Genomic DNA, 27,220 nt, shown 5'->3' with positions numbered 1-27,220 from the left:
CCCAAACAAAGTAAAATAAAACTTACCAGTAACCTTAAGAACCATACCTGCAAAGCCCACAAAAGACAAACTTGCAAGAAGGACAGTGACCTTGCCGATCTTCAATGGTAACTGGATACTGGCAGTGCATACGAGGACAAACTTGTATGTCACCAAGTGAAGAAAGGGTTGAGTTCAATAGCATTTCTTCCCAGCGCTGATATAACACTTCAGGAACTAACTCTTGGACCTAATAAAAATTAAGACTTACATTTAGCAGCAGGCAAAGTAATCAAATTCATGAATACAACCAAATCCAGAAATAACATTTTCTGGCAATGTTATTCTAATCTCCACACAAATTCAAGAAAATGTACATACAAAATTTTTAATGTCATTATTTCATAGTAAAAGACTCAAGAAAATTACAGTTCGCCACTAAATAGTCCAGTACTGTACTCTTGAGGAATACAAAATTATCAATTAGCAAAAGTTAATCAATTACATAAGTATTACAAATAAATGACACAAGATGATGATGGCTACTTCATGAGCTTGGAGCATAATCAGGATCAAATTGATTATCACATCAATGGTCATCTAGTCTCCAATTTTCTCTCCTATCTTCAAATCACAGCTGCTAGCATATACCAAATTCTTAATATGTGCCTCTATTTATGCAATACCAAATTCCTAATATGTGCCTATCTATAAAAACAATCAAATATAGGTACATGCTCAAACCACCTCAATTTGGTGATCTCAACGTATTTGCCTTCCTTTGAACACCACAATTCTGTTACTTCATCATTTGTTTGATGAGAAAAGATCCATTGTGAGAGGCAGAGACAAGGGATAACCCACTCCACAGCTGCAAAGTGTCCTATGGACTGAACATATAAACATCTGGTCAACACACACACACACACACACACACACCCTCCAGTGGCTGCTGAGGACTCAGCAGGGAGACCTATAGGCTACCCCTAAATCCTAATACACTATTACCAGCAAAATCCAATTAAGCCATGGGCTATACCAATTATCCTTGCAAGTGTCTTGTCTCTGATATGCAATGGAGCACAGCTACTGTGCACATACCATAATTTTCTTTTGTTGACAAACAGGATACTCTTCCCAATGGTCCACCAATTTCATTCCACCTAATCTAGGTTTTTGCTGGGGAAGCAAGAACCAAAGCAAAGGTGTGGGGAGCAGAAACCTTCCCCGTAGACTAACCAGGATTTTGGGTAGACATACAACAGAGAAGGAGCGATACACTGGCAATGTGTTGCCCTTAGAAGACACCAATGTAATCTTCCTCTTCAAACAGTACCTCTTCCATTGGGCAGGCAATCAAGAAGCACACTCAACACACTTGAGACAGCAAACACTCCTAACCTCTAAATAATGAGAGGTGATAGGTAACAAAGACATGAATTACAAACAATCAAACCATGTCAAGGACAACTATGCTGAGTATGCTTAAAAGCCATTGACTTATCAGGCACCAACATTCCAGTCACAATTACTAAAAGATTAAGCCATAAGCAAGCCACAATCAGCAACCACTGAAACAAAAATACTCAAAAGTCAGCTTTAACAATATCCAAGTTGGAGAGTGACCTTCAGTATATCTACTCAGCAGGGTGACTGATAAAGTGAATCTGCTTACAAAGTGAACAGGTGGGTCCTTCACACATCATTCCATTGCTTTCACTTAAGGTAATCTATATAAAAGAAGGTTTCTGCATTCTCATAGGAATAAAAGTAATTTATGACTTATAACTACTATCAAGTTCCATTTGCATGCAGACCACAAGTCTTACCACAAACACAAAAATTAATATAATACATGAACAACTGTATAGTTGTTAAGCAGTAATGCGGAAAACCTCAAGCTTCATAAGCATGTCTTACAATAAATTCTGACAAAAATGAGACTGTTCTTGTAGTATGATACTTAATGCTCAACAAACACAGAAATAACAGGTATTATAGTATAAAATGCTAAGCTTCACAATTTGTCAAGAGCTAAGAAAAAAAAAAAAATAGCAACACCTTAAGTCAACAGTGGCAGAACAAAAAGTGGTGGGTTACCATCACTTGAGTTGTTGAGTGGGTAGCATCACAAAACTTAACACCTTACATCAATTAACCACCTTGTAACCGAGCTTGAGCGAGTGTTTCAAGCTCCTGCCAAGAATACTCCTATATAAAAGACAAAGGTTGGCATTCTCATAGGCAAAAACAGTATTTAAAAAATAAACCATGAGTACTGCACAGTTGTTCCATACTTTGGCTCTGATAGCAGATAACAAGCACATTTGTTAATCAACCCTGTCCTAATTGTTTAAAACTGTGCATAGTTTGCATAGTTAAGTGCTGTACTGTGCTGCATATATGTACAGTATAAGTTACCTAGCCTATCAGAGGTACTTATTTTCACTCCTTGGTCAGGTTCTGCTACATAATAATAATTATACATAAGCCTATACATCTGCTGTATGAACCTTTTTCTCAACACATACATAACAGTGAACAAAGATCACCTAGTAAACTTTACTCAAAATATAAATACTTAAGATTTATTTTTTAAATACTTACCTCTCCAGTATAGCTTTTACTTCCCTGACTGTGGTAGTCTGACAGATTGAAACAGTAAAATGAGAACAGTTGGTTTTCTATGAATATCCGTCTTCCACCCATCTACTTCCCCCACCGCCCCCCACCAGGGGACTGATAGGTACAAACACTCATAGCCAGTCAGTCTACTTCTGTCCACTTTGAATGTGGGAAGGAATACAGTAAAGCTTAAGTTAAGTTTTTATATTTTTTAAATGAACCTTACCTCTCCATTATACAGCTGACTTCCACATTTGAAAAAGGAGGTGGGCAAAGTGGAAATCAGCCAACCTTTTAAAGGCTACTTGGTAACAAAATATTTTGTACAAAACAAGTGTTTGTTTTAACCAGTGAATTCAATCCAAAGGCCATTAATGCCACCTTGGGAGGATTGTAACTCGGGTATGAGATCCTCACCATGAAGATAGCTGAGGTCTCTTTGGAGGGTGTCCCCCTTCAGCAGAAGGAGGGGTAGGGTTGCTGTGCCAAAACCCTGCAGCGTCAATGATAGATAAAGCACAAGATGGTTTGGTGTCAATGTGAACAATGGAATCTTGTGGAAGCTTAGAAAACTTTACCACGTGGAAGTTTTAGATGAACTTTCTTAAGAGTGAGTTCTAGGGAAATATACTAAAGAGGCAACAGAACCAAAAATCAATCCTCCTACGACACCAAGGTAGTACCAGGAACATCCTATATTCCATGGATCCTCTAAACTTGATAGTATCTCTCCTCCAATCATAAAATGAGAGATATAAGGGTTCATAACCAATTAATATTGCTGAAAACACCTGCCCAATCAGTCAGAAGGCCTGTAAGTGGAAGTTAAATACTGGGAACTTTCTGTTCCAAGTGATGAATATGCCTATATTCAGAGCCATTCTGTAGGCAGAATACTATTCCTCTTGTTTAGCTGGTCCCTCAGCACACTGTTCCTATACAGAACAATCCAAGGAAATGCCACAATCTTCCCTGTTTCTGTCCGAAGAAGGATCTTTCCTATTCTGTGAAAAAGGAATAAACAATAATGGTATAAACATCTAGTTGGATAAAAATATTTAATGTTATAAGTATATATATAATGCACAAATATAAACCTACGCATTACATAATATGGTATATACCTTCATATGTGTATAAATATAAATATACATAAAGAAGGGAAGATGGTTTGTCTGATACCATTGCAAGTTGTGCTCTACTGTACATACACATTGCTTGAAATTCCTCTGATTGCTAAAAATTCAGATTTATGGGTGTAACAGACCTTCACCAATACCGAATAAACTCCCGAAATTCTAGATCTTTCATGATCACACCCCCATTCCTACACCTAGGCATTTAAAAGGACTGGATCCTTCTTCCCACGAGAGGTTAAACTAACATCGAATCTGATAAGAGACCACCTGTTGACCCATGTTCAGGTAACAAGTAAGAGCCCAAGCCTGATTCTTGCCAGGTCAAAAAATTTTCCCAAAATCATATGACCTTGATGAGAAATCCTCTGCTTCGCTAAAACAAAACACTCCTATAAGGACTGAAAACCTCTTAGAAGTGATCAGCAGCAATAAACGTCGCAAATAAAGGTGAAACTTCTCCGCAAGAAAACCCCGACCAGTGTGAATATCTTTAACTCCAAAATCAAAAACTTGCACAGCAACTAGTCCTTCCCCAATGCTACCACCATATTTAGAAAGAGACCCTTAGATTATGAAGTAGTTGTCTTTCTCCAATATATGGTAGCAAGAAAGAAAAATCTTTGGAGAGGCTCCCTGTACATGAACTGCATTAAAGCCTTGAACATACACAAACCACCATGTGAAATACAGCTCAAATGAAGGTTCTGGGTAGTTTATCCTTTATCTGGGTAACTGCGCAACAACCACTCCGCACAGGTAAGTAGTTCGACCCCAACCCAGCGACCCAACCCAGCGCGACCATTCTAGCACAGAATTCAAACTGATAACGTGGTGTCTGCTCATCCCTCTCACATTCAATTTGCCGCTGCAAACCCGGTGACTATTATTGATTTGGAGAAATTATGTGACAATGAAAATGAATTGCGTCTGTTTCTGCTGAAAAGTGGCGTTTTAGGCAATTTTAGTGGTCTGTGTGAACAGTGTAAGGAAGGAACAGTTAGTCTTGTGAAAGATGAAAACGCATGGCGATGCAGTTTAAGAAAATGCAGAAAAAGAATTTCAATTAGGAATGGCTCATTCTTCTCTCAGTCACATCTTGATTTCAGTGCTATACTGTATCTTATTCACAGATGGATTCATGAACTACCACAGAAATATATGCAAATGACCTTGAAAATCGGGTCTCCAAACACACTAGTCGATAGGTACAGTCTTTGCCATGAAGTGTGCATCGACATTTTGGTGAAAGATAACCGCAAAATCGGGGAACCAGGACACGTAGTTGAGATTGACGAGTCCAAATTCTGCAAGAGAAAATTTCATAAGGGCAAGCGAGTTGATGGTTGTTGGGTTTTAAACGGATTGATAAAAATATTCATCCAGACTCAACTGTGAAACAAAGGACACGTTTTTTTAAAGTTGTTCCCAACAGATCTGCTGAAAAATGAATTACTTCCAATATTGATAAAAAATATTCATCCAGACTCAACTGTGATTTCAATATTGCTATAAATCATACCACACACTGATCCAGCATTTTAAAGACCACCTGAACATTAATCATTCCTTGAATTTTGTTGATCCAAAAGACAAAAGCATCCACACAAACACTATAAAATCCACGTGGCGTGTGTTGAAATGAAATGTTTTACCAAGAAACAGTAGAGTAAAACACCTGTACAACTCGTATTTTTCAATGTATTGCATCAAAAAAAGTTATCTATCTAATGTTGAGTGTCCGTTCAAAGCTTTTCTAGAGCTTATTAAACGGACATATCCATTAGCTAAAGTGGAGTCAACGCCGAAGAAAATGCGTTCTGATTCCAGCGACACTCAAAAAACATGGGACGTCACCGTACAAATGGAACAGCCCGCGGACCAAAACAAAAGAAGAATTGACTTGCCAGATTGGTCCGACAATTCCGATTTTGAATAAGGTACGTGTGTTTTTTATTTTTATCATATAAGGGGATTTCTCTTGGTTAGGATAGTAAACTGTCAATAACTAGAGCTTAGGGGTACAATTTCCCCCCCTGTAACCCTTGAGGTTAGTCCGCACAGAGTGATATTACCACTTACCAGAATATATGTGCTTGCCAGGAATCAGTCAAAATGCAGATAAGGCGCACAGTGCCGTTCCGCTATGCCGAAACTGAAAGCAGAAATGTGTAAAAATGACCGCTAACAAGCACAGGCTCCACAGTTTTTGTCTGTCCACCATTTTTGTTGTGCATCGTTCCGCCAGTTTTCTTGTCAGAGCTTATCGCCATCTAGTGGTAGGTTCTGACTAGAAAACTGGCCGAACATAGGGTTGCCCGGGTAAACCATAGCCGCTCCGAAGGTTCTATTTCCACAAAATCATATGTTAACCTCTCCAAAAAAAGAAATTGTGACCGCTTATACACTGGTCGTATATCAGACACCTGATTCACCAACCAACATGTACACAAGCAATTGCCTTCCCTTCACAGAAAAGGCAGAATAAGTCTTAGCTACCGAAAATATGCCAGAGAGACCTGTGCAAAGACTACCATGCTCGATGGCAGAAGAGCAGCAGTTGATTGCACTGAACTAACTCTTGATAAGCTTCCATCGATGGTTAAAAACTTCTCTTTAATCACTGCCAACAAGACCACTTGCTCTGGCTCAAGAGGAACACTGATTCTGTTGGAAGCCTGTCAGCTCAGCCAAATGATCTAAATTCTGATCAGTTAATCTCACGATGATGAAAACATTCCTAAGCCACAGGGGAATTGGAAAAAATGAAACAGTAACCAATGTTACCTATAGAAACTCCCGCAACTCGAAAATGAGTTGAAATCCCTGATACAGAATGTTGAGACTACTAATGGCAACCATCAGCCTACTTAAATGGAAGCAGAAACGATAGCACATGGTGAGATTCTCTATAGGCAGGCAATAGTCAAGCAATTGGTAGACACGCAAACGAAAAGCACACAAGTGATAGGCACACAGGTGAATGAGAGCAAATTAAAGGCACAAAGGCAATACGAGTACAAGCCATAGGCTCACAAGTGATATGCATACAAGCCAGAGGCACACAAGCGATAGGGGCACAAGCCACAGGTGCACATGTGATAGGCGCACAGGCCATCAGGCACACACGATAGGCAAAAGCCATAGGCACACGAGATAGGCGCACAAGCCACAGGCACCCACGCAAGAGGCATACAAGCCATAGATGCACATGCAATAGATGCACAGGCCATGGGCATGCACATGATAGGCACACATGCAATACATGTACAAGCAATAGGCGTATGGGTAAGCGATGGACACGCATGCACAAGAATGCGGCACTGCGGCAAAATGCGCAAATTCACACTAGATCCAAGCTGCTGGTGCATCAAAACTGCAAGGCATATTATCACCCTGGCCAAAAAAATTCGCAATACTTTACACGGGAAAGCCGAAGACAGTCAAGGCTTCTCACTAACATCTAACTGATACTTATAGTAGCCTTAAAATGCGAACGATCCTTAGCTACAGTACAGGAGGATAGAGGCGAAACTGATTGAAGCAAAAGGTAACTTTCCTTGAAAAGGCAGCTTAAACTCTTAAACACTACAGTACCAGAAAGAGATGAAGCATCACTGCTACCAAGCCGATCTGGTACAGTAAAATTAAGAGGGAAAAATGTTGGGAAACTCCTCTTATATTTACCCGAGCGATGCTATCGGAGAATGAATTCTGGTGCTAGAACTCTCCACTAATGCTGGACCTGGTGCCCTGCCAGACCGAACAGAGGAAGGGGACAAGGGGCACAGATCCGCACCGCTTTCTGACATGTCCCGGTTCCCTGTCACTCTAAGCCACGAGGGAGAAAGACAGTATGTGCCAAGGACAAGGCAAGAAAAAGTGGGGGCATTGACCCTTCCTCAAATGTGGGAAACAACCCAAACTTACCAAAACTCTCAGGAGGGAAGCGCAGAAAAGAAAACACTAATGATAATAATATCCTGTGAAACTTACACCAAACGAAAATAAAAAATTCCTCCATGCTACCAAATCTAATGCCCTGAATTGATGGGAAGCTCATTTGGAGTAATAGATCAAAGAAAAGCAGCAGAGGACCTAACCAGTTACTAAATGGGGAAGCAGACAAGACATGCATCCCTTTAACTTAAGTCTTACAAGCATTATCCTCTATAGTTTTTTCTACAACCTAACAAACTCTCTTTGTTTGCGATCAATTACCGCAATTCGTTCAGCTACAATTCATAGTGTTATCCAATCATAACCTTTCCCTCAGCAGAAACATATTATGAGGGGTCAATAAAACTGGAATAATGCCTATTATAGCAACTCTTACCTCTCTTACCCTACAGGTTCTTACCTAATGAATATTAAAAAAGTAATAGAACAAACCAACAGAAACCGGATACAATCTGTCAAATTCCTACTGAAACCAGTGACAGAAGTAGACTGACCTGCTACGAGTATTTGTACCTATCGTCCCTTGGTGGGGGGTGGGGGACGTAGATGGATAGAAGACAGATATTCACAGAAAACCGAGTGCTCTCATTTTTTGTTTCAATCTGTCGAACTACTGCTGGCACAGAAGTAAATGCTATATAATGGAGAGGTAAGGTTCAGTTAAAAAAAAAATAGTTTTAATGAATTTCTGGGGCTCTGAAAGCAATAATGTTAAAAGTTTATAACCTGGGGAGGGAAAGTCAGCAATTTACATTACAAAGTATCAAAAATTAAACCAAAACCTTACCTGCTTTGGGTTAGCCTCAGATTCGCACTTATCTTCTGGGCATCTGAGAAACTTTATATTCCCTTCACTGATCTGCACCTCAAAATAAGATGACATACAATCCTTGCAATATACATGTCTACAAGGCCAAAACTCAAGGCAATGTGCACCAGACTTATCCATGAAGCAAACTTTACATTCAAAGTTCCTAGTGGCAAAGACTTTTTGTCTCATCTCTTCATCATAATCTCTGAGAAGTTTCAGTAGGTTTGTCTTTGGGGCAATGTCTTGAATAGTTCTACTGTCATAAGTCTGACTATTCTGTCTTGACACGACCAAGCTGATAGCCCCAGTTACAGCACTACTCTTATCACTCTCACTATCTACACCATCTACACTACAAAGTTGAGCTCTTGCTTCATCATCAGGCACAATATCACTGTCCTCGTTTGTATCTGGGCTATTTTGTGCAACACAGATTGATGACTGCCTCACAGGTCTAATGGTTTCCACATTTAACACATCTATGATCCCTAGAAGGTTCAAAGTTTCATCCTTCAGGAACTGTGACCACGTAAACATGATAACATCACCTTTGTTTTCTTCCCACAGCCGATCTAATTCATGGCAAAGTTGTGTCAACTGAAAGAAAACACATAGACTGGAGTAAATTACTGAAATAACATGAAAAAACACTTATATATTACAAAGTTCACCGCCTTCCTCTACTGTACTCGGATTCTGTTCACCACAAAAGATTTCAAGATACAGTCCTTTGGCTTACTTTTTGGAGCTAGCCTGCATAATAAACCTGCTCTCCAATCTGCTCAAGGCTTTGATAAGAATTTATCTCTGAAATCTTAAGCAAAAGACATTTCACTGTCAACTTGCCCCACCATCTCCCACTTAAAAACTCTCCTCCTGATAATGTCAAGGCCATCAGGAGGTTTCAATGAAATTCCAGGGCTCTGGTTGAACCCTTTTCAACAATTAATTTACATAGCACAATATCATCTCTGTTGCTACCTCAACTACTGACTGCAGAGAGCACTCAAAACTCCTCCTTTCAGTCAACATCAGTTACAACAAAAATACACATCAGGATGTAACAAGGGAACATTTAAAATAAGCTCTGTTTGAAAGTATCTCTATCTGACAGATGAAAATAACTCAACAGAAAAAAAGGGTTTGCTTTGTACATTTGTAGAATGGCTATTGATTCTTGAAATACATGACATATCCTCAAAAATTTCTTCAGAATAAGTATACAACTATGTCATCCACACTACCTGCATGAATGCGTCTGCAAACTTACCAATTTTGAGGTTTCAGAAAAGTCAGCACTAGACTATCCTCAACCTCTCTAATCTTTTCCTTATTCAAGTTGTTACCATGTTTTTGGAGTATTCTATATCTACTTCTATTTGTTCAATAATCTATTCACTAACTATCTCTTGTTAAACTCTCTCATGCTCAACAGTACTCAGGCCTGTAATACAAATTTCTTTTCACCTCCTTCATTACATACAATATCATCTAGTTAATTTGTCAAAAATGGATATCAGACAGCCTCCAAAAGAAACCAGTTTTCTCAAACACTTTTAACTTTTTTATATAAAGCTAGTGTACTACTTATACCCTGTCTGTACCTGCTCTCCTTTGCCCTAGTGCAAAAGCAGAGGAGGCAAACCCCTTACATGTACTTGCATTAAGAGAAGAAAGGTCATACCTGGTTACATGATTATGGCAGTAATTCTAAAAATACAGTTTAAAACACATGCCTATATCTAGTTTGCTCCCTTACCAAAGCAAGGCTGAAACATCACACATTTTTAAAGTAATTCATACTTCTCCTAGGTATATATACTCAAGCCTTGTATGTCGGAGTATTCCTGTGCTTGCTGGAATAGGCTGTTGAAACTTGGTAAAGAAGTAACTGATGGTAGGTGGGTGAGTGAGCAGAGACCCCCCTTCAGCTGCTATCAACAAGCACTTTTTCCTTTGGCATCAAGGACTAAGTTGTAATTTTTTTATTTATGAAATTTAGGCCATCAAGCCAAGCACTGGGACACTTTTTTTTGGCCATACAGCACTGAGACAGTGACAAGAGGAAGCTGGAGTGGTTGGGCAGCAAGATAGAGAGATCCATAAAATAAAGGAAGTGAAGTACAAGGATCTAAAGGTAGAAATGGAGAAAAATCCATAGTTGTACAAAGAAGTAACAGTAACAAAGGTGTCAGACAGCAAGACTAAAGAAAGGAAGCAAGTAAAGTACAAGGCTAAAAAGCAGATGCAGATAGGGGCCAAGGGGACACTGCAAACACCCTTTCAGTGCACCACATATTGTGCAATGACACCACTAACCCCTCCCCCAATTGGGAAAAGCACTTATTAATGGCAGGTTAATGGAGGGTCTCCACCAACTCCCTCACCTACCACCAGTTAACTATTTATTACCAAGTTTCAACTATTCAATCCTGCTCACACCAGGGAATACTCCAACACACTAGGCATCCAAACATTTCCTAAACAAACAGAGCTCTTACAACTCTTCATCTCAATTAGAATGTTCTGCTAAGAACAATCATGAGACTGCCAAAGTATCCACTCAGAGTTGATTCTATGAACCCATTTACATTTGATGATAATAAGATTAGATATATAAATCTTATAGGCAGGTCATGTAATTTGTTTGTCATATGTTTTGTGTGTGCCACAGTTAAGCAATATTTGTACTCAAATCAGTTACTCATTGACAAGCACTCCCAAATAAATCTGTTATTAATAATCCTCTTATAGTAAATATATAAATGAATAATAATGGGCAAGATGACTTTAATTTGGCAGACAAAACTTGAACCTTCATCAACATACACCAGAAATTATTCACTTGAAAGGTCTCACCCAATCAACATTTCCACCCACATCCATCAAGACCTGTTCACCCACACTTGATCAATGGCAAACACACATACACATATACATACATGGATGAAAATGTAACTTCCTTCCAACTTCTCAAGTAGAGGTAACTTTTATCCTATGTTAAATCAAAATCTAGAGTTTCATCATATGTGGACTGAAAAACCATAGAACAGCACTTTTACATAATTTACTTCACCTTCCATACACACAATGACAGTTCTTGTTACAAAAATTCCTTATATATACAATATTTGCTTTCAGAGATTTCTACCATCTGGGTTAGAAACTTTTTTTTCTGGAGTATGTATATGCCTACCGTAAGGAAAAGTTATTATTACCCATAAAAAGAATAATATAAATATGAATAACAATGACTAAAGAAACCATAAGAGTTCTAAACAGCAACTTACTTGTGCTCTATTTAACCACTTGCAAGAGAGAGTAAATGAAGGTGGCGAAGTTGAAGGATATGAAGGAGGGAAAGTAAAATGAACATAGACTGGGGGCAAATGTTCCACAAAGTGTTTCTCCTCGTGAACCACACCTGAAATTAAATGGATATTAGTGTGACTGTATACCATTGCTCTCAGTGAGTGATGAATCTTTTTCAAGCGTTTTAAAGTCAGTTTCAGTTCCTGAATCATTACTACAGTGGGTTCAATACATTAATAGCTTTTCAGAGACTACTAGCAGTAACCCTTTATTGGAAACTTTTAAATAACATTTAAGTAAAGCATTATGCTTAACTCTGGAGTCTGAAGCTGTTCAGCAAAAAAAAAAAAAAAAAAAAAGGATCTACTTGAAACCAGCATCAAAATTCACCTAATACCAAAGCATAACAGAGTCGTAACACAATTCACCAAATATTTTTTCAGCAACACTAGTAAATTAATACAGTATCTGAAAATTCTTCATGAAAAAGCAATTTTGAAGGCCTATTCCTAACAAAAGTAAATCCAGCATACCATTCTCCTTAGTCTGCTTTTCAACCAGGGCAAAATCTGGTGGTAGATCTAAAATGATTGCTAGCTCACCACCCTTCCTGATTTCTTCCTCATCTTGATCTTGGGCCGATGTAAAAGCATCCACATAGATACTTGCCAAGGCAAGTAATTCATCATCTTGCTCTTCTGCATCAAGACACATAGTCTTCACCTCTGTTGACAAACAAAAATATTACAATGAATAATAACATTTATTACAGTACCTGTACTGTATTACTACTACAGTATATCATTGGTTGCATAACATCTGGCCAAAGTTGTTCTGAGCAACAATTACAGTATTTAGAAAAGGTAATTTAGAATGACACAGAGTTATAGTTGCTCTGAGTGTCAAGGTTCACCTTGGAAGTATATATATAAAAGACATACAAATTGTCTCAAATGCTGTTCAAAGCAATTATTCACAATATATAGTAAAGGCATTTTATTTACAGTACATTTAACTATAATCCAGCATGGGAACCTTTTTTATCTAAAGGTGACCAAGACAAAGTAGAATATAATGGATATATCTAAAGAATTCTTTAAAGAAAAAGACATGCAAAGTCCCATCACATGTTGCTCAGAGATGAAGAGTTGCAAAGGACATTAGAGCACATAACTGGAGTACAAAAATAAGAAATGTATGGAAAAACATCCTCATCTTCTGATCCAGTAACAGCTGATATGAAATGAGTTAAAGAAAGGTCCTTGTGCAGCCAAAAAAACACTCAGCCCACCATGAAACATATTTCAGGATGTAGCTGTTGGTGTACCTGATAAACTACAGCAAGAATTAGATCAAGCATGAAACCATATCTAGTGAAAATCAACAGTAAATTACTGACAATCTCAGAGCCACTGCATTTAATATAAACCAATGAACTTGTTCATAAGCAGTCAGTATTTCTGGAACACAAAAAATTGTCTTAATCAATCAAAAAAACTGTCAAAATATTCTTCTTTTTTTTTTCTCATGACACTGCCTATAAAATGAAACTATGGCCTCTTTCAAGACAAGACTGGAATTTTACACAAAAATATAAATACACTCAACTTAGAATTACTTTTTAAATACTGTACTTACCTCTCCATCATATAGCTTTTACTTGCGCGACTGAGGTAGTTCGACAGATTGAAACAGAAAAATAAGAACACTCGGTTTTCTATGAATATCCATCTTCTATCCTTCTACGTCCCCCCCCACCAGGGGACTGATAGGTACAAACACTCGTAGCCAGTCAGTCTACTTCTGTCCACTTTGAATGTGGGGAGGTAGGGAGGGCAATTTATACAATGGAGAGGTAAGTTTTTAAAAAATAAATCTTAAATTAAGTATTTATATTTTTTAAATGAACCTTATCTCTCCATTATATAGCTGATTTCCACCTCTCAGAAAGGAGGTGGGCAAAGTGGAAATCAGCCAACCCTTTAAAGGCTACTTGGTAACAAAATATTTTCTACAGAACAAGTGTTTGTTTTAACCAGTGAATTCAATCCAAAGGCTATTAATGCAGTCTTGGGAGGATTGTTGATCAGGTATGAGATCCTCATCATGAAGATAGCTGAGGTCTCTTTGGAGGGTTCCCCCTTCAGTAGGAGGAGGGGTAGGGTTACTGTGCCAAAACCCTGCAGAGTCAATGATGGATAACTAACAAGTATGTATGTACAAAGGTATACTGTACTTCTAATACTCAACACTGAGTACCTCCAAACTTCCCAAAAACCACAACCACATTTAAAAGCAGTAGACCAAACAAGGCTACCTATTGATTCAGCACATAATATCCTCTGCACAAACCAGAAGAGTTAATGCTCTGCAACAATCGTATTTAATCTTCACACCAAGATGACAAACCACAGCAAATACCTGATTACCACGCCACTGAGTGATTTCAATATCTTAACCAAGTTTAAGTTTTTTTCCAGATTTAGAAGTAGTAGCCAATGCTCACATGTCCAGTGTCACAAGTGTCATTAACCAAAGACTTAATGAAAATGACATTACATTCCTACTCTTTGGAAACTCCAGTTTCCACATCACTAAACACAGAACCTTTACATCAGGTTCAATCCTTTTAGTGCAATTCCATCAATCCTCACAGACAGTACTGGACCACAAGGGGTCAAGTTCATCAAGCCCTAGTCCAGGCTAGGTAAAGATACTGTTGTAGGTGAGGGCCTACCCCATAACTGTACTTAGCTCAAAATATGGCAAAGATAACTGTCCTGTCTTTAGCAGAGCCTACCTTATCTGACTGAGATTGTGGCTCTCTCACTTTTTACCTGTCTAAGGCTAATGTGAAGTTTCCACAGAAACTTCTTTTCAAGGAGCTTGTTCTTCGGTAACAGTAGGTTAGTTTACCAATGGTACAGTTTACCTTACTAGGCTACTAGATTAAGATTTAGCCTACATGGTGAAGCCAAAGCTATCCTAATTCAGGCTGCTGAACAAGTAATTTGCTGTAAAAAAAAAAAAAAAGCATTATAAGAATAAATAAGGAACAGTAACCAGCCAGTACATGGAAAATTAATTTCTTGCCTAGTCTGAATCAATTAGGCCAAATGTCAATTAATGATCATTGCAGCATTTTTTCCTTGTGGCGTGAGGCGAATGAGTTACAATTATGGCGGCTTTTCAGCACCATTAATGGCGTTTTACAGCGTCGTAAGTGATGTTGCACCAAGTTGTAGTGCTGTAAGCGCTGTTGACAGTCCTAACAGCAAGAATAGACATCAGTTAACAGGGCTTATGGCACTGTAACTTGATGCAGCATCAAGTTAACGGTACCAAACATCAAGTTACAGTGCTGCAAGAGCCGTTAAAGCACCAGTAATGGTGAAAAACCAACTTACAGAGGAGATCAACTTACAGCACGGCACTAGAATGGTGACACAATGTAATAACTTACACTATTTACCCATTGATGAAGGAAGACTTCATAAATTATCTAAGTTCCTGTTTTACCTTTCCAATAACTTTTAGTGTAGTACTTCTCAAACCTCCTTACCAAATTCTGAGAAGAATATAGCCTAGCACATGCTCAGGCTCTTCGTACTGTTTTCTCCACCCACTTTAAGAACTCACGCCTTACGTAACCGCATTACATTCATAGCTAATCAAAACTTTAATTATTTTCATTTTAAGTTAGTAAAGACTTTCATACCTCCCTCCGCCTTTCCCCTTCAAAATATTCAGTAAGAGAATGGTGTCTTTCATGCATAGACAAATGAGGAAAATGTTGTTTTTTAAGTTATAATTGCAAATACTTCCACCAAATGCCTCTTATATAACAGATATATAACAGCTACTGTATGCAAAGTACAAAAAAAAAAGACAATGGTCTTAATTTCACAAATCCTGAGTTAAAAATTCTTTTTACAACTTCAAGGAAACACAACATATAACAATGATTTACAACAAAAGGCAAGTACAGTGAACCCCCCATATTCACGGGGGGATGCGTCCCACACACCCCCACGAATAGGTCAAATCCGCGAATGCTTAAAACCCCTCTAAAAACACTTAGAACTGCCCATTTTGATAGCTTAAACCAAGAAAAACCCTGTAAAAATGCTTATACCTGAGTATTTTAATAGTTTTATCACAAAAAGTGCATTTATTCATAAAAATTATATGAAAATACAGTAATTAGTGAATATTTCTCAGTGAAAAATTCTGCGAATGGGCGAATTTTCTGCGAATGATGGCTAGATATGTTCCACAGAGAAACCTGCGAATGCATGAGTCCGCGAACCATGAGAACGCGAATACGGGGGGTTTACTGTAATAGTGATGCACGTCCTTCCTATAGACACTTGGTTAGCCTCATCACACAAAAAGAACTATGGGGTACTTGATTGCATTCAGGTCGTTTCGGCCGTAAGTCATTTCGGCTGTAAGCACGTTTACATGCAAAATGGGCGCCGTGTTTCGTACCAGCCCCTTGGGGATGTACGTAAAACATGAAATAATAATGGTAAATACCATAAACATAACGGTAAATACCATAAACATAACGGTAAATACCATAAACATAACGTCTTACATTGTTTTGGATGTTACGGCCTAAAGTGACTTACGGCCGAAATGACCAGGACCGACTTGATTATACGGACTTTCCAAAACCACCCTTCTAAAAACCTAGGGTAAGCAAGAAGTATGCAATATGATGGGTAGGGATTTAAGGAGTGCTAAAAACTGAAGGCTACTACCATGCATCTCTGGTTTGGTAACTAACATTCTTCATGCAAAATGGGCACCATGTTTAGTATCAGCCCCATGGGGATGAACGTAAAAACAAACAAAAGCCAATAAGTATCATAAACACATACAAAAAAAAACATAAGGCGATAAATATTCCAGTCAGTGACTAGCGGGAAGCAGGACACAGCAGTGGGCACAGCAGTAGTCACAGTAGTAGCCTTCAGCTTTACCCAAGGAGTTAAGCCCAGCCATGTATAATACACCCAGATTTAGGCTTGATTTGTATATCCCTGTAACTGAGCTTCCTCTGACACATTTTCCCACTTTATATATTAAAATTTTTTATATATTTGATTAATTACATACTGTGTTTTGAGCACTGTTCCCCTGATTACTGTACAACACAGAAGTAACCAACTGGAGCTATAAAATAAGGCATTTACCCCTGACATTCTTTAAAGAAAAAACATCGGAACCATTATTCCACTACTGGAGCTATGTGGCTATATAATTTGTAGATGGTATAAAATTATGGTAGAATTGCAGACTACTACCACGCCCCTCTGGTTTGGTAACCACCAGCTTGCATACAACACGGGCACTGTGTTTATTACCAGCCTCTTGGGAAAGACCAGAAAAATAAACAAAACAACAAATAATATGAACATATAGAAACTGATAAACAGAAACAAACAAAAGGCAGTGAATACTCTCGTTGGCAACTGGCAGGAACCAGGCTGCAGTATTATTCAGCTTTAATATTTACAATATTAGGCCTAGGTAAAACTGAAGACTACTATTGCACCCTTCTAGTTTGGTAACTACCAGTTTGCCTGCAAAATATGGGCCATGTTTAGTACCAGCCCCTTGAGGGACGAACATTAAAAACATGAACAAAGGACAGCAGGCTAAACACCATAAACACAAACGTCATAAATATAACCAGACGTAGGCTAAACCAAAACATAAACAAAAGGCGGCAAACATTCCGGTCAGTTTTACCTAATTTACAGCATTAGCCTAAGCCTATTATTGAAATTAACTGTCATGGCCTTACTTCCTATGCCTAGCCTAAGACAATAACTGCTGACCAACCTTATAAATTGTATTAAGCCTACCCTGTGGTAGGATAAAGGTCAAGAAACAGCCTAGTCTTAACTAACGTTATTCTCTGCAAAAGGGTTTTCAAAAATATCGTAACTAGGTTATACGAAGCAAACCGATGAAGTACAAGTAGGCCTAGGCCAGCCTACGCTATAGGATGCCTACCTAGGCCTATATAAGTCTACCTTAGACTCAAACTTTCAACCTTGGACTAACGGCTGCCGTGGGATACTTATTTAACTAAGGCCGGAAAGGGTCCACCTCTATTTAATCTTAACTGAGGCCTAGAAGTCTTCCTCCTGCTGACAGCGGCAACTGGTCTCGCCTACTCCAAGCTACATTAGCCCAAGAAACTTATAGGTCTACGGCAATCTTTAGGCCTAGGCACTGGTACCCTAGGCCGATGATGACGTTTACGCTAAAGTCAAGTGTCATGTTAGAATGATCATAACCTTAGGTTCTTATTAAACGACCATTTATATCTAATTTCACAACAACAGAACTCTTACCGAGGTATTCGTAGGTGACGTTCTTCTCGAGCTGTTAGCCGACTAGTTACAGTATATATAGTGAGCTGGATAATTTGCTCATTTATATGCAATGTGGTAACCGCTCGAAGTACCTGTTTAGTTTTGTTCTATACAGTACACCGACACAAATCTGTGCATAATAATCGATATTCAGACAATTTATCAATTCTGTAACTATAAAACTACTATTTCAGTATTAAATAAAAATTTATTCGAATTTAAAAGTCTTTTAATGGAAATTTGTAATCTAGATGGGTTCTTATTCTGTAATTTAACTCTTATCATCTGAACAAAACGAAACCGTATGTCCTCAACTCTCACATAGTTAACATCTAACCAAAATCAAAACATTGCATTTCATTGTGAAAGAACAATTATTACGTCACCTTCAATTTATATATATTACATTAAAAATCATAACTTAAATTGAGCAGCGATGGATGTTTACTGTTCAGCAGTAATGGGAATACACACTTTCACAAAATATTATTAACAATACAGAAACACTTTCGAAACTTTGTGCAATACTTCGGGATGAGAGACACTTTTTTAAAAGAAAATTTTATATTCAAATGTCGATGGTAAAGGTCACCCATCACCAATATCTGGTCAAGCTTATAGGGGAAAAAGGACGAAAATAATGGAACTGATCCGTGATGTAACAAGTTCCTGCCTTTTGGAAGAATAGGATAATATAGTCTGGAAATTCCATTTCCAAATTTTAAAAATACAGGAGAGAGGCAATTTCTTAATTCAGGATGTTGGTTTCTATAGAATGAATTCAAAACCAAAACACGAGATGGGCACAGAACTAATAGACCAATCCTGCAAGAAGGCATACTTAGAGCAAAAAAGTGCAAAAGGCCATGGTAGACGAAGAGAAGTGTTGCAGTAATATAATAAAATAAAAGGTCAAGCAGGGGCGTCATTTAGGGGGACAGGGGGGTGGACAACTGCTCACCCAAGACTCAAGTTCCCCCTCCCCCAGCTTCAAAATGATCCCCCCCCTCACCCCACCAAGCCCCAAGAAGTAACAGCAGCTGGTTTTCCATTATTCCTACCGAAATTCAAATGTGCCATCACATTAAGTTATGTCTGTCTATCTATCTATCTATTTTATGTGCTCCAAAACGCACATAAAATAGCTCAAAATAAAAAACCCCAGGTGATTAGACTCGCTTCGCTTGCCAAACCGCCTGCCTCCCCACCCCCACCCCATTAAAAATCTGAAATGACGCCACTGGGGTCAAGACGATAAGTCACGACACTAAGGACGTTATGTACCCTTTGCACACTTGTACTTTCTGCACACATAAAGAGGCCAGTAGTAGGGAAGGCTGTTGTGGGTTCATTACCCGCGGAAAAAAGTAGATATTTGCATCCACATTGCAATCATTTCTATAATACAGAGACTGTATGCGTAAACTGAGACAAAAGGAAAACTTCATGTGGCGCACATACTCTCAAGAACCTTATAAAAAGAACTGGTAAGTGGCATTAGAGTTATTGTTAAATGAAAGTGAATCTTGTGTAAGATTATGCAAAAAGAGGAAAGAGTAGACTGGCATGCATATCTATATCTCCATGGCTAAAATGTGTGAGTTTACTTTGAAGGTTAAAAGAAGATGCTGTGATCAAAGGTAAAATGGATAATGTTTGCTGGCGATATAGATATCGTGACGATTGATGATAACGAAGTATAGAGACTGATAAAATGCTTTGACAATGTCTGTACGTTAGCAGTGAATGTCAGCAAGAGGATGATAATAAACGTAAATGAAAGCAAGGAAAATGAGTAGCTGAATGTTAGTGCAGGTGGTGAAAGAATGGAGTTCTAAAGTTTTATGATAGAGAAAAGCGTCCAAAGTGAAAAATAAGGGATTATTGAATCGGTTATCCTTCATGCTAAACGCATGTGAGGGAATAAATTGTACACGATGCTGGAATTACTTATAATGTACTAAAAATGGTTGCCAGATGTGAAAGAATAGTCTGTGTGCTGACACTGAAACATGTACAGAAAAGTTGGGGAGGGTAGGCTGATGGAAATCCTAGGAAGAAGGGAGACAACTGTGAAGTTCTAGACTGATATGAAGCAGATGTGTTAGAATGAAGGTCTTTAAGGTCTAGGCAGTACGAGTTCGTATACATACATACATACATACATACATACATACATACATACATACATACATACATACATACATACATACATACTGTACGTATGTTTTGTCGCTGTAAAAAGAAATCTATAATTAGAAATTTAGCTGAAACTGTACAGAGCCCAATGAAGCGCATCACACTGGTGCAGGATTACATCCAGTGGTGTCAAACTTTGGAGGCTCGTATTGCCTGCATTATATCATGTACCGATTCCTATCACATACAGAGGATAATTTCATTCCACGTGATGAAATATAAAAAGTAGTACTCTTTAAGACTGAAGAGATTTCTCGTTGCGCATCTTGTTTTTCCTTCTGCTTGTCGTTGGAATTTCCTGTCTTGCCTGACAGACTCCGGTTGCCGAGCCCTGCTTGTTTGTCATATTTCTAGGAAGCGAAACGGGACCGTTTCAGAGGCAAATCCCTACTACTCTACTACTACCGTTACTATTAGATTGTTATAATCCTTTGATTAACATTTTCCTCCTCCTCACGTGCCTCTTTACTAAGTGTTTCACAGACTCGTCTTACTTTGCTGTAATAATTCAAGGTGGTTATCAGTTTCCCTTCACTAGCTACAATCTTGAGATCGATCCCAGGTGCGGTAAAACGACATTAATGGAAAATCTACCTGGTGGTTAACTGAATGTGATGGACTGTTACCGTGGTAACGAAGGGAATGGGCTAACAGCATCATCCAAAAAATTTGCTGAGTTATTGTATGTTAACAACTTGAAAACGGAACCCCTCTAATGGGAAGAATAATACATGGTTACACTTACACACCCAAACACACGCACACACGCACTCACACACACACACACACACACACACACACACACACATATATATATATATATATATATATATATATATATATATATTATATATATATATATATATTGTTAGATATCATCATGTTTAAATGAGGTCCTGTCATTATTTGCATACATGCACAGAACAATTGTGCAAGTGATGAAGTTTAATTTATATATATATATATATATATATATATATATATATATATATATATATATATATATATATATATATATATATATATATATATATATATATATATATATATATATATATATATATATTCTTTTGGGGTAAAGTTTTTCCTTGATACGTCACTACTAGATATCAGCGCAAATTCAGTGCCAATAATTTAGGACATAAGTTTTCGATTCTATGTTGTTGTGTCTTTATGTTGTTGCCTGCTACCGTTCTGTAAGAAAATATCATTTTCATATCTTATATCATTCTCCATTATTCTCTTATATCTTCTTGTCCTCCTTAATCGTTTCCTCTTAGTTTATCTTATCCTCTTCTGGAAAATATCAAATGAAAGGTGCTGGTTTAACTAAACCAGGCTCACTCCCATTCTTAAGTAACGGACTCTTTAACAGACCAAATAAAAACTGCATGTGTTTAGGGCGAGAATAATTACACTGCCTTCAATACATACAGTAGCTGACATTTGACTACAATAAAAATAAAATGTCAGTTGCTTCAATGATATAACTTGCTGTTTCACCAGTTTTGGTGATGATTCAATTTTTTTAACATTAATTATGACCTTCGTTGTATCTAAATTTTCTGTATTGTACTGTCTATACTTTGCATATCCCTGTGTATGGACCTGAGCTGAAATAAAAGATATTATTATTATTATTATTATTATTATTATTATTATTATTATTATTATTATTATTATTATTATTATTATTATTATTATAAGCAAAGTTATAACTTTATCCATAAACAACAAAGAGTTTACTTCTTAGTCAAATCGTACTCCAAAATATTTTGTTTTCTCTCTCTCTCTCTCTCTCTCTCTCTCTCTCTCTCTCTCTCTCTCACTTTGCATGCATGTCTGAGTTCGATCCGTCGGTTGGGGAGGTGGAATTGTTAACAACTCCAAACAAAGAGATGTAGGCCCGTTTCCTCTGTTGAAATTTCTGAGACAGCGACCGGGATGGATCGCAGCCTAGGTGAGGGGCGTGAGACCAGCAGCCTCATCCCAAAAAAGTCTTGGTAAGAACCGAAAGGCCTAAGGCTAGGGAAGTTGTTAAAGGAAATGAGAGGCCTGATGTGGATCTCTGACCTCATCAAGCCAACCGAGACCCATATTTAAAAAAGGGTTTTTTTACATAGACGAAACCTTTTAATCATGGATTTATTATTATTATTATTATTATTATTATTATTATTATTATTATTATTATTATTATTATTATTATTCAAAACACTTTAGATAGAAAAGATCGAGATATAATTTTGTGCAAAACAAGATTGAAACGGACAGTGTCATTTTTGCATTACATTATCTAATATAAACCACTCACACAAAATTCAGGCAAAACAAATGACACACTTCAAAGACTAAAACCGTAAAGCAAAACTAGTTAAAGTTGTCTAAAATCATGTGATCCATTCAAATGTACAGAATTAGCATCTTATTACAGAAGAACGTAGGTCTCATGCACAAGAACAGAGAGAGAGAGAGAGAGAGAGAGAGAGAGAGAGAGAGAGAGAGAGAGAGAGAGAGAGAGAAGAATAGGGGTGTGTAAGTTCGATGGAGGAATCAGCTATAAGCAAAACAGTGAGGGGGAAAAAGAAAGGAAGCGTGACTGCCAAGCCGTTCATAATTCATATCCCTGCGCAGTTGGAACACTTCGTTCTAGGGAAAGCACGGCCTAACTTTTTATAAATACGGCAACGTCACGTGAGTACGGTTTCCGGCATCTCTCAGAATCTAGGTGCCAAAACATCCGTCTTTATACTATATGAGTTCCAACAGGGAAAACTACTTGAAGAAACTTTAGTGACAAGTAGCTAAAGAGACGGAAAACACGCACATGTGACACACTCTCTTTAATGTCAAGGCCATTCTTTGGCTCTCATTTGATACATCAGAACGGTCTTTTGTTTGTTTTTTTTTTTCAGGGTTCATACTGCCTGAAGTTTGCTCGGTGTAATTGTACTTGTTTACAAATTTTTAGTAGTCGACTCTTCATCTTGAACTTATCCGAAGTTTCTTGAACTCCAAGACTTGGGTTATCTTCTTGAATGATCTGGGAGCCGAGAGATTAAACGTCCTTCCTTCCTGCTTAAGATTTTGAAGATTCTGGAGAGCACGTTTGAGAGAAAACACTTAGTACCCGGATGGTTGATTCTTCCAGATTAAACTCGTGCTACGCCAGCAAGTGCCCTTGCTCGAAGGCAGCCAGTAACTATGGTAGTGTGTTGAATGTGATCAGAGGCCTGTAGACATATGGACATATGGACTTATCCCGCAACTAACAAAGATGGATATGAGTACTCAAAGATAATTTGGATTATATCTACGGGCAACAAATGTTGCCAAAAACTGGAAACTGGAAATGAAACAAATAACTGAACGTTTTCATGCTAAAACTTAAAAGCAAAGCACCACACGAGAGAAAATGCATCACTGGGAGAGTTTTATAACATATTGTTAACCATACTCTAACTAAAACGATACAAATTTCTGCCTTATCAAATGTATTGGGACGTGTTCAGACCACGTAAATGAGTAAACAATTTAACTGAATGAAGAACTGTTTTGATTGTGAGATAATATTTGAGAATGAAGAGTTCAACAACTGAGAGTAGAGTTGCTATCAGTGAAATGACTGCTGTTGCAAGGATAGCTGTCATGTATACAGCCTCTATTGTCTTCCAAAACAAAAAAATATATATCTTTGAGGCTGGATGCCTCCAAGAATATATAGTAGTATATACTCAGATGATGGTGTAAGAATGTATCTTTGTTGTTGCATATACAATAAGCAAATTACCGGTAATTTTCCTGCTTTAGAAGTTCATAATTACTGTCCAGTTAAGAATTGTTATTCTTTCATAAATTTAGTGTTGTCATCAGAGATAGGCGTTCTTCAGAGAGAGAGAGAGAGAGAGAGAGAGAGAGAGAGAGAGAGAGAGAGAGAGAGAGAAAGAGAGAGAATCACCAAGGGTGGGCTGAATTAATTATGACAAGAATATTCATGTAAACTGAGCTAAAATATTTCATTCTTTTTGAAGCCGGAGTGACAGACCTTTGGACTCTGTCTCCACTGGGAAGGTATACTTTCACTGTAGTTGTTCTTTCATTGCATTCAAGATTGGTTGACTTATTTACATAGACTGGTGCCAAAACACCGAAATGAACAAGCGGTACTTTTAGTTTTAGAGGCAAGGAAAAACATACTGCCTCTTGCACTGCTCAACAGCAATGTTATTAATTCACGTGTTCGGTAGGGAATTATGGGTACAATATAGCCCAGCTGCATCGATCACACTACGGAGTCCCTTCGATGCCTTGGCTACCACTAAAGATAAATCAGTTTGCTATCGCAATAACATTTTGCCGAGACAGACAACAGAAAACCTGATGTGAATAATTTGTACACATAGCACAAGCATCCGGAGTGGTAATTTTGTAATTGCGTCATATTTATGATACATAAAGTACAATTACGCTCCTCTTCTTTTTCTGTTTTAAGATTTTGTGATGGGTCAAATTACACTTTACTACCACAGACTATCTAGTCCTGTTACCCACATGAAAAAATAAATATAAGGCTACAAGTTACGTTTGAGTGAGTAGAATTATCACTATCATCATTATTATTAAAAGTTAAACCCAGGAAATCTGAGACGAAAGGTAGCCTCGTAAATCAGAGACCATCATCAAGACGAATTTTTTTTGGTGGGGGGCGGGGTTGGGGTGGGCGTTTAACTGGGTACTAATGAAGATGAAAAGCTTTTCCAGCAGTCTTCCTTGTTTTTCAGACCTGTATCTTGAAAGCTGAAATACATCGTTCTTTATGTTGTTGAATTAGACTAAAGCACGGGGAATCTATGTCAGTAAGAAATATATTGATGTCTTAATCCGTAATAAAGATCACTCGTGAAATGTAGAAGAAGAAGAAGAAGAAGAAGAAGAAGAAGAAGAAGAAGAAGAGAGAGAGAGAGAGAGAGAGAGAGAGAGAGAGAGAGAGAGAGAGAGAGAGAGAGAGAGAGAGAGAAAATGTTTGATGATGCTTGTAATGAGAACAAAAAAGTGACTGATTTTACAAACACAAGGTTGAGATACAAAAGCAAACGTGTAATAGAAAAAATCTCGGAGGATAATTGATTATTATGATAACTCATTTCAAAGCTTAATTCCGTAACTTAATGACTTTAAAAACTTAGAATTGTGAAGAAGTGGCCATGTGCTGCCAGAGCTTTAATAAAAAATACTCCAATATTAATGTAAGTTCAAGAAATAGAAGCATCAGTATATTATACTGATTTAAAAAAGAATGATGCATGTCTTGGACGATCGTTAAAAACACGTAAGATTTAACGTAGTTCTGAAATAAGTCACAATGTTATGTATTTTAGAGTTATCTATGACCTTGAACCTAAGCGAATTTACGTTGTATGCAGGACTACAAAGAAAATTTTAATTTTACTCTGAGAGCATCTCCTCACGGATAAAAAAATAAATGTAATTTTTTTTAGAAGAATAACTCTGTAGCCAATAGTTCTTACGAAAAAATAAAGAAAAATAAATCTGTGATGTCGGGGCCTATACCGAATACACCACCAAATCTCCTAACCTAACCTACCTAATCTTAACCTCCTTACTAGGCCATTCAGCCTCAGACCCTCGAATAAATGAAAATAGAAGCTTAAGACATTCACATTATGAGATTAGTATTAAAAGTTATAAAAGTCACATTACTTTATCAGAAATCGCTGGTGTTACTGGAAGTATTCCATTTCGGGTATTATCAGTTAATTATTATTAAATTGATACGCACGGTTGATACTTTAAAAAATCTTGCATTTACATTCGGTACCATCTAAATTGATTGGGAAAACTAAAAGAGTTGATGGACGTATTTTGATAATTTATTTTATTTATTTATTTTTTTTTTTTTTTGTAGTAGAGTCCTCTACAAAACAAGAAACTTAGATGACACGTACAACGAAGTAAGAAATATATATTCCCCGATGTCTTATTTATTATGTGGTATATATTACAAACTTTCGGAAATAGTTTCTGCCTCCAAGGGCTTGTATTCATCCTTTAAGCTGATACTGAAGTAAGAACCGACGACCAGGTTTTCAGTCAGCAAACGGTAATGCAATAAAGCAACATGTTTATGCGGACTTAGAGGTCATTTAGTTTGCATTACCGTCCGATTCTACTAAGATACTAATATTGGTATTGCACAACTATTTAGTTGTTAAAGTAAGCTCGCTTTGTGTTAGCATAGGCTTTAGCTTGTGGTATAGCAGCCTTTCAACACACCAATAAACAAAACTACGCTTTCTAGAGTGCTAAAGTCCCCCATTGAATAATTCAGTTTTCTATTCCTAATGTTTTGTTTTGATCCTCAGCTGATTGGTCGATGTCAACAAAGAAATGCTGCCAAAATATCAGAGGTTTCGTAATTTTACAACTACAGTGCTTGCAATACACAACTATGGACATATTGCATATCCTGTATGGCAAGCATTTATCACTGAAAATCATATAAATTAAATCAGTCAGCACAGACAACTAACAGAATCAATAACAAAATAAGATCCAAGATCCACAACATAACACCAAAACACTGCAAGCCGATGATGAAATGTGTAAGCGACGACTTTCAGTCACAGAATAATAAAATATGATTTGGAAATTATTCTGAATTTCACATAGTAGATCTTCTATTCGCAGAATGTAAAGACAAATGTCAGAATCGATGTTATCAACTGAAATGTCAAAAAATAAGTGTAAATTGGTAACGTTCCCGTTTTCTTTCCCGCAGCGAGGGG

The 27,220-nt window shown here is 37.6% G+C and overlaps 1 protein-coding gene across 6 annotated transcripts in view; it reads right to left on the bottom strand.

Annotated features, from left to right (window-relative positions):
* The window catches only part of LOC136838720 (E3 ubiquitin-protein ligase RNF14-like), a 68,199-nt gene extending 49,880 nt beyond the window's left edge, over window positions 1-18,319 (bottom strand). For 2 of the 6 annotated variants that reach the window (XM_067104152.1, XM_067104154.1), the window contains exons 1-5: window positions 18,195-18,319; window positions 12,357-12,548; window positions 11,802-11,935; window positions 8,488-9,108; window positions 48-229 (exon numbers count right to left, since the gene is read on the bottom strand). In XM_067104152.1, the coding sequence (XP_066960253.1) occupies window positions 48-229; window positions 8,488-9,108; window positions 11,802-11,935; window positions 12,357-12,537 (1,118 nt within the window). In that variant the 5' untranslated portion in view covers window positions 12,538-12,548; window positions 18,195-18,319. Of the gene's footprint in view, window positions 1-47; window positions 230-8,487; window positions 9,109-11,801; window positions 11,936-12,356; window positions 12,549-17,850; window positions 18,112-18,194 lie in introns of those variants that run through there. The other 4 variants (XM_067104149.1, XM_067104150.1, XM_067104151.1 and 1 more) reach the window with 4 other exon arrangements.
* Window positions 18,320-27,220: the final 8,901 nt, after the last annotated feature.

The sequence above is a fragment of the Macrobrachium rosenbergii genome, chromosome 5 (assembly GCF_040412425.1).
Source record: "Macrobrachium rosenbergii isolate ZJJX-2024 chromosome 5, ASM4041242v1, whole genome shotgun sequence".
NCBI lineage: Eukaryota > Metazoa > Arthropoda > Malacostraca > Decapoda > Palaemonidae > Macrobrachium > Macrobrachium rosenbergii.
The sequence above is the reverse complement of the archived record's forward strand: the minus strand, read 5'-3'. Positions and strand labels throughout refer to the sequence as shown.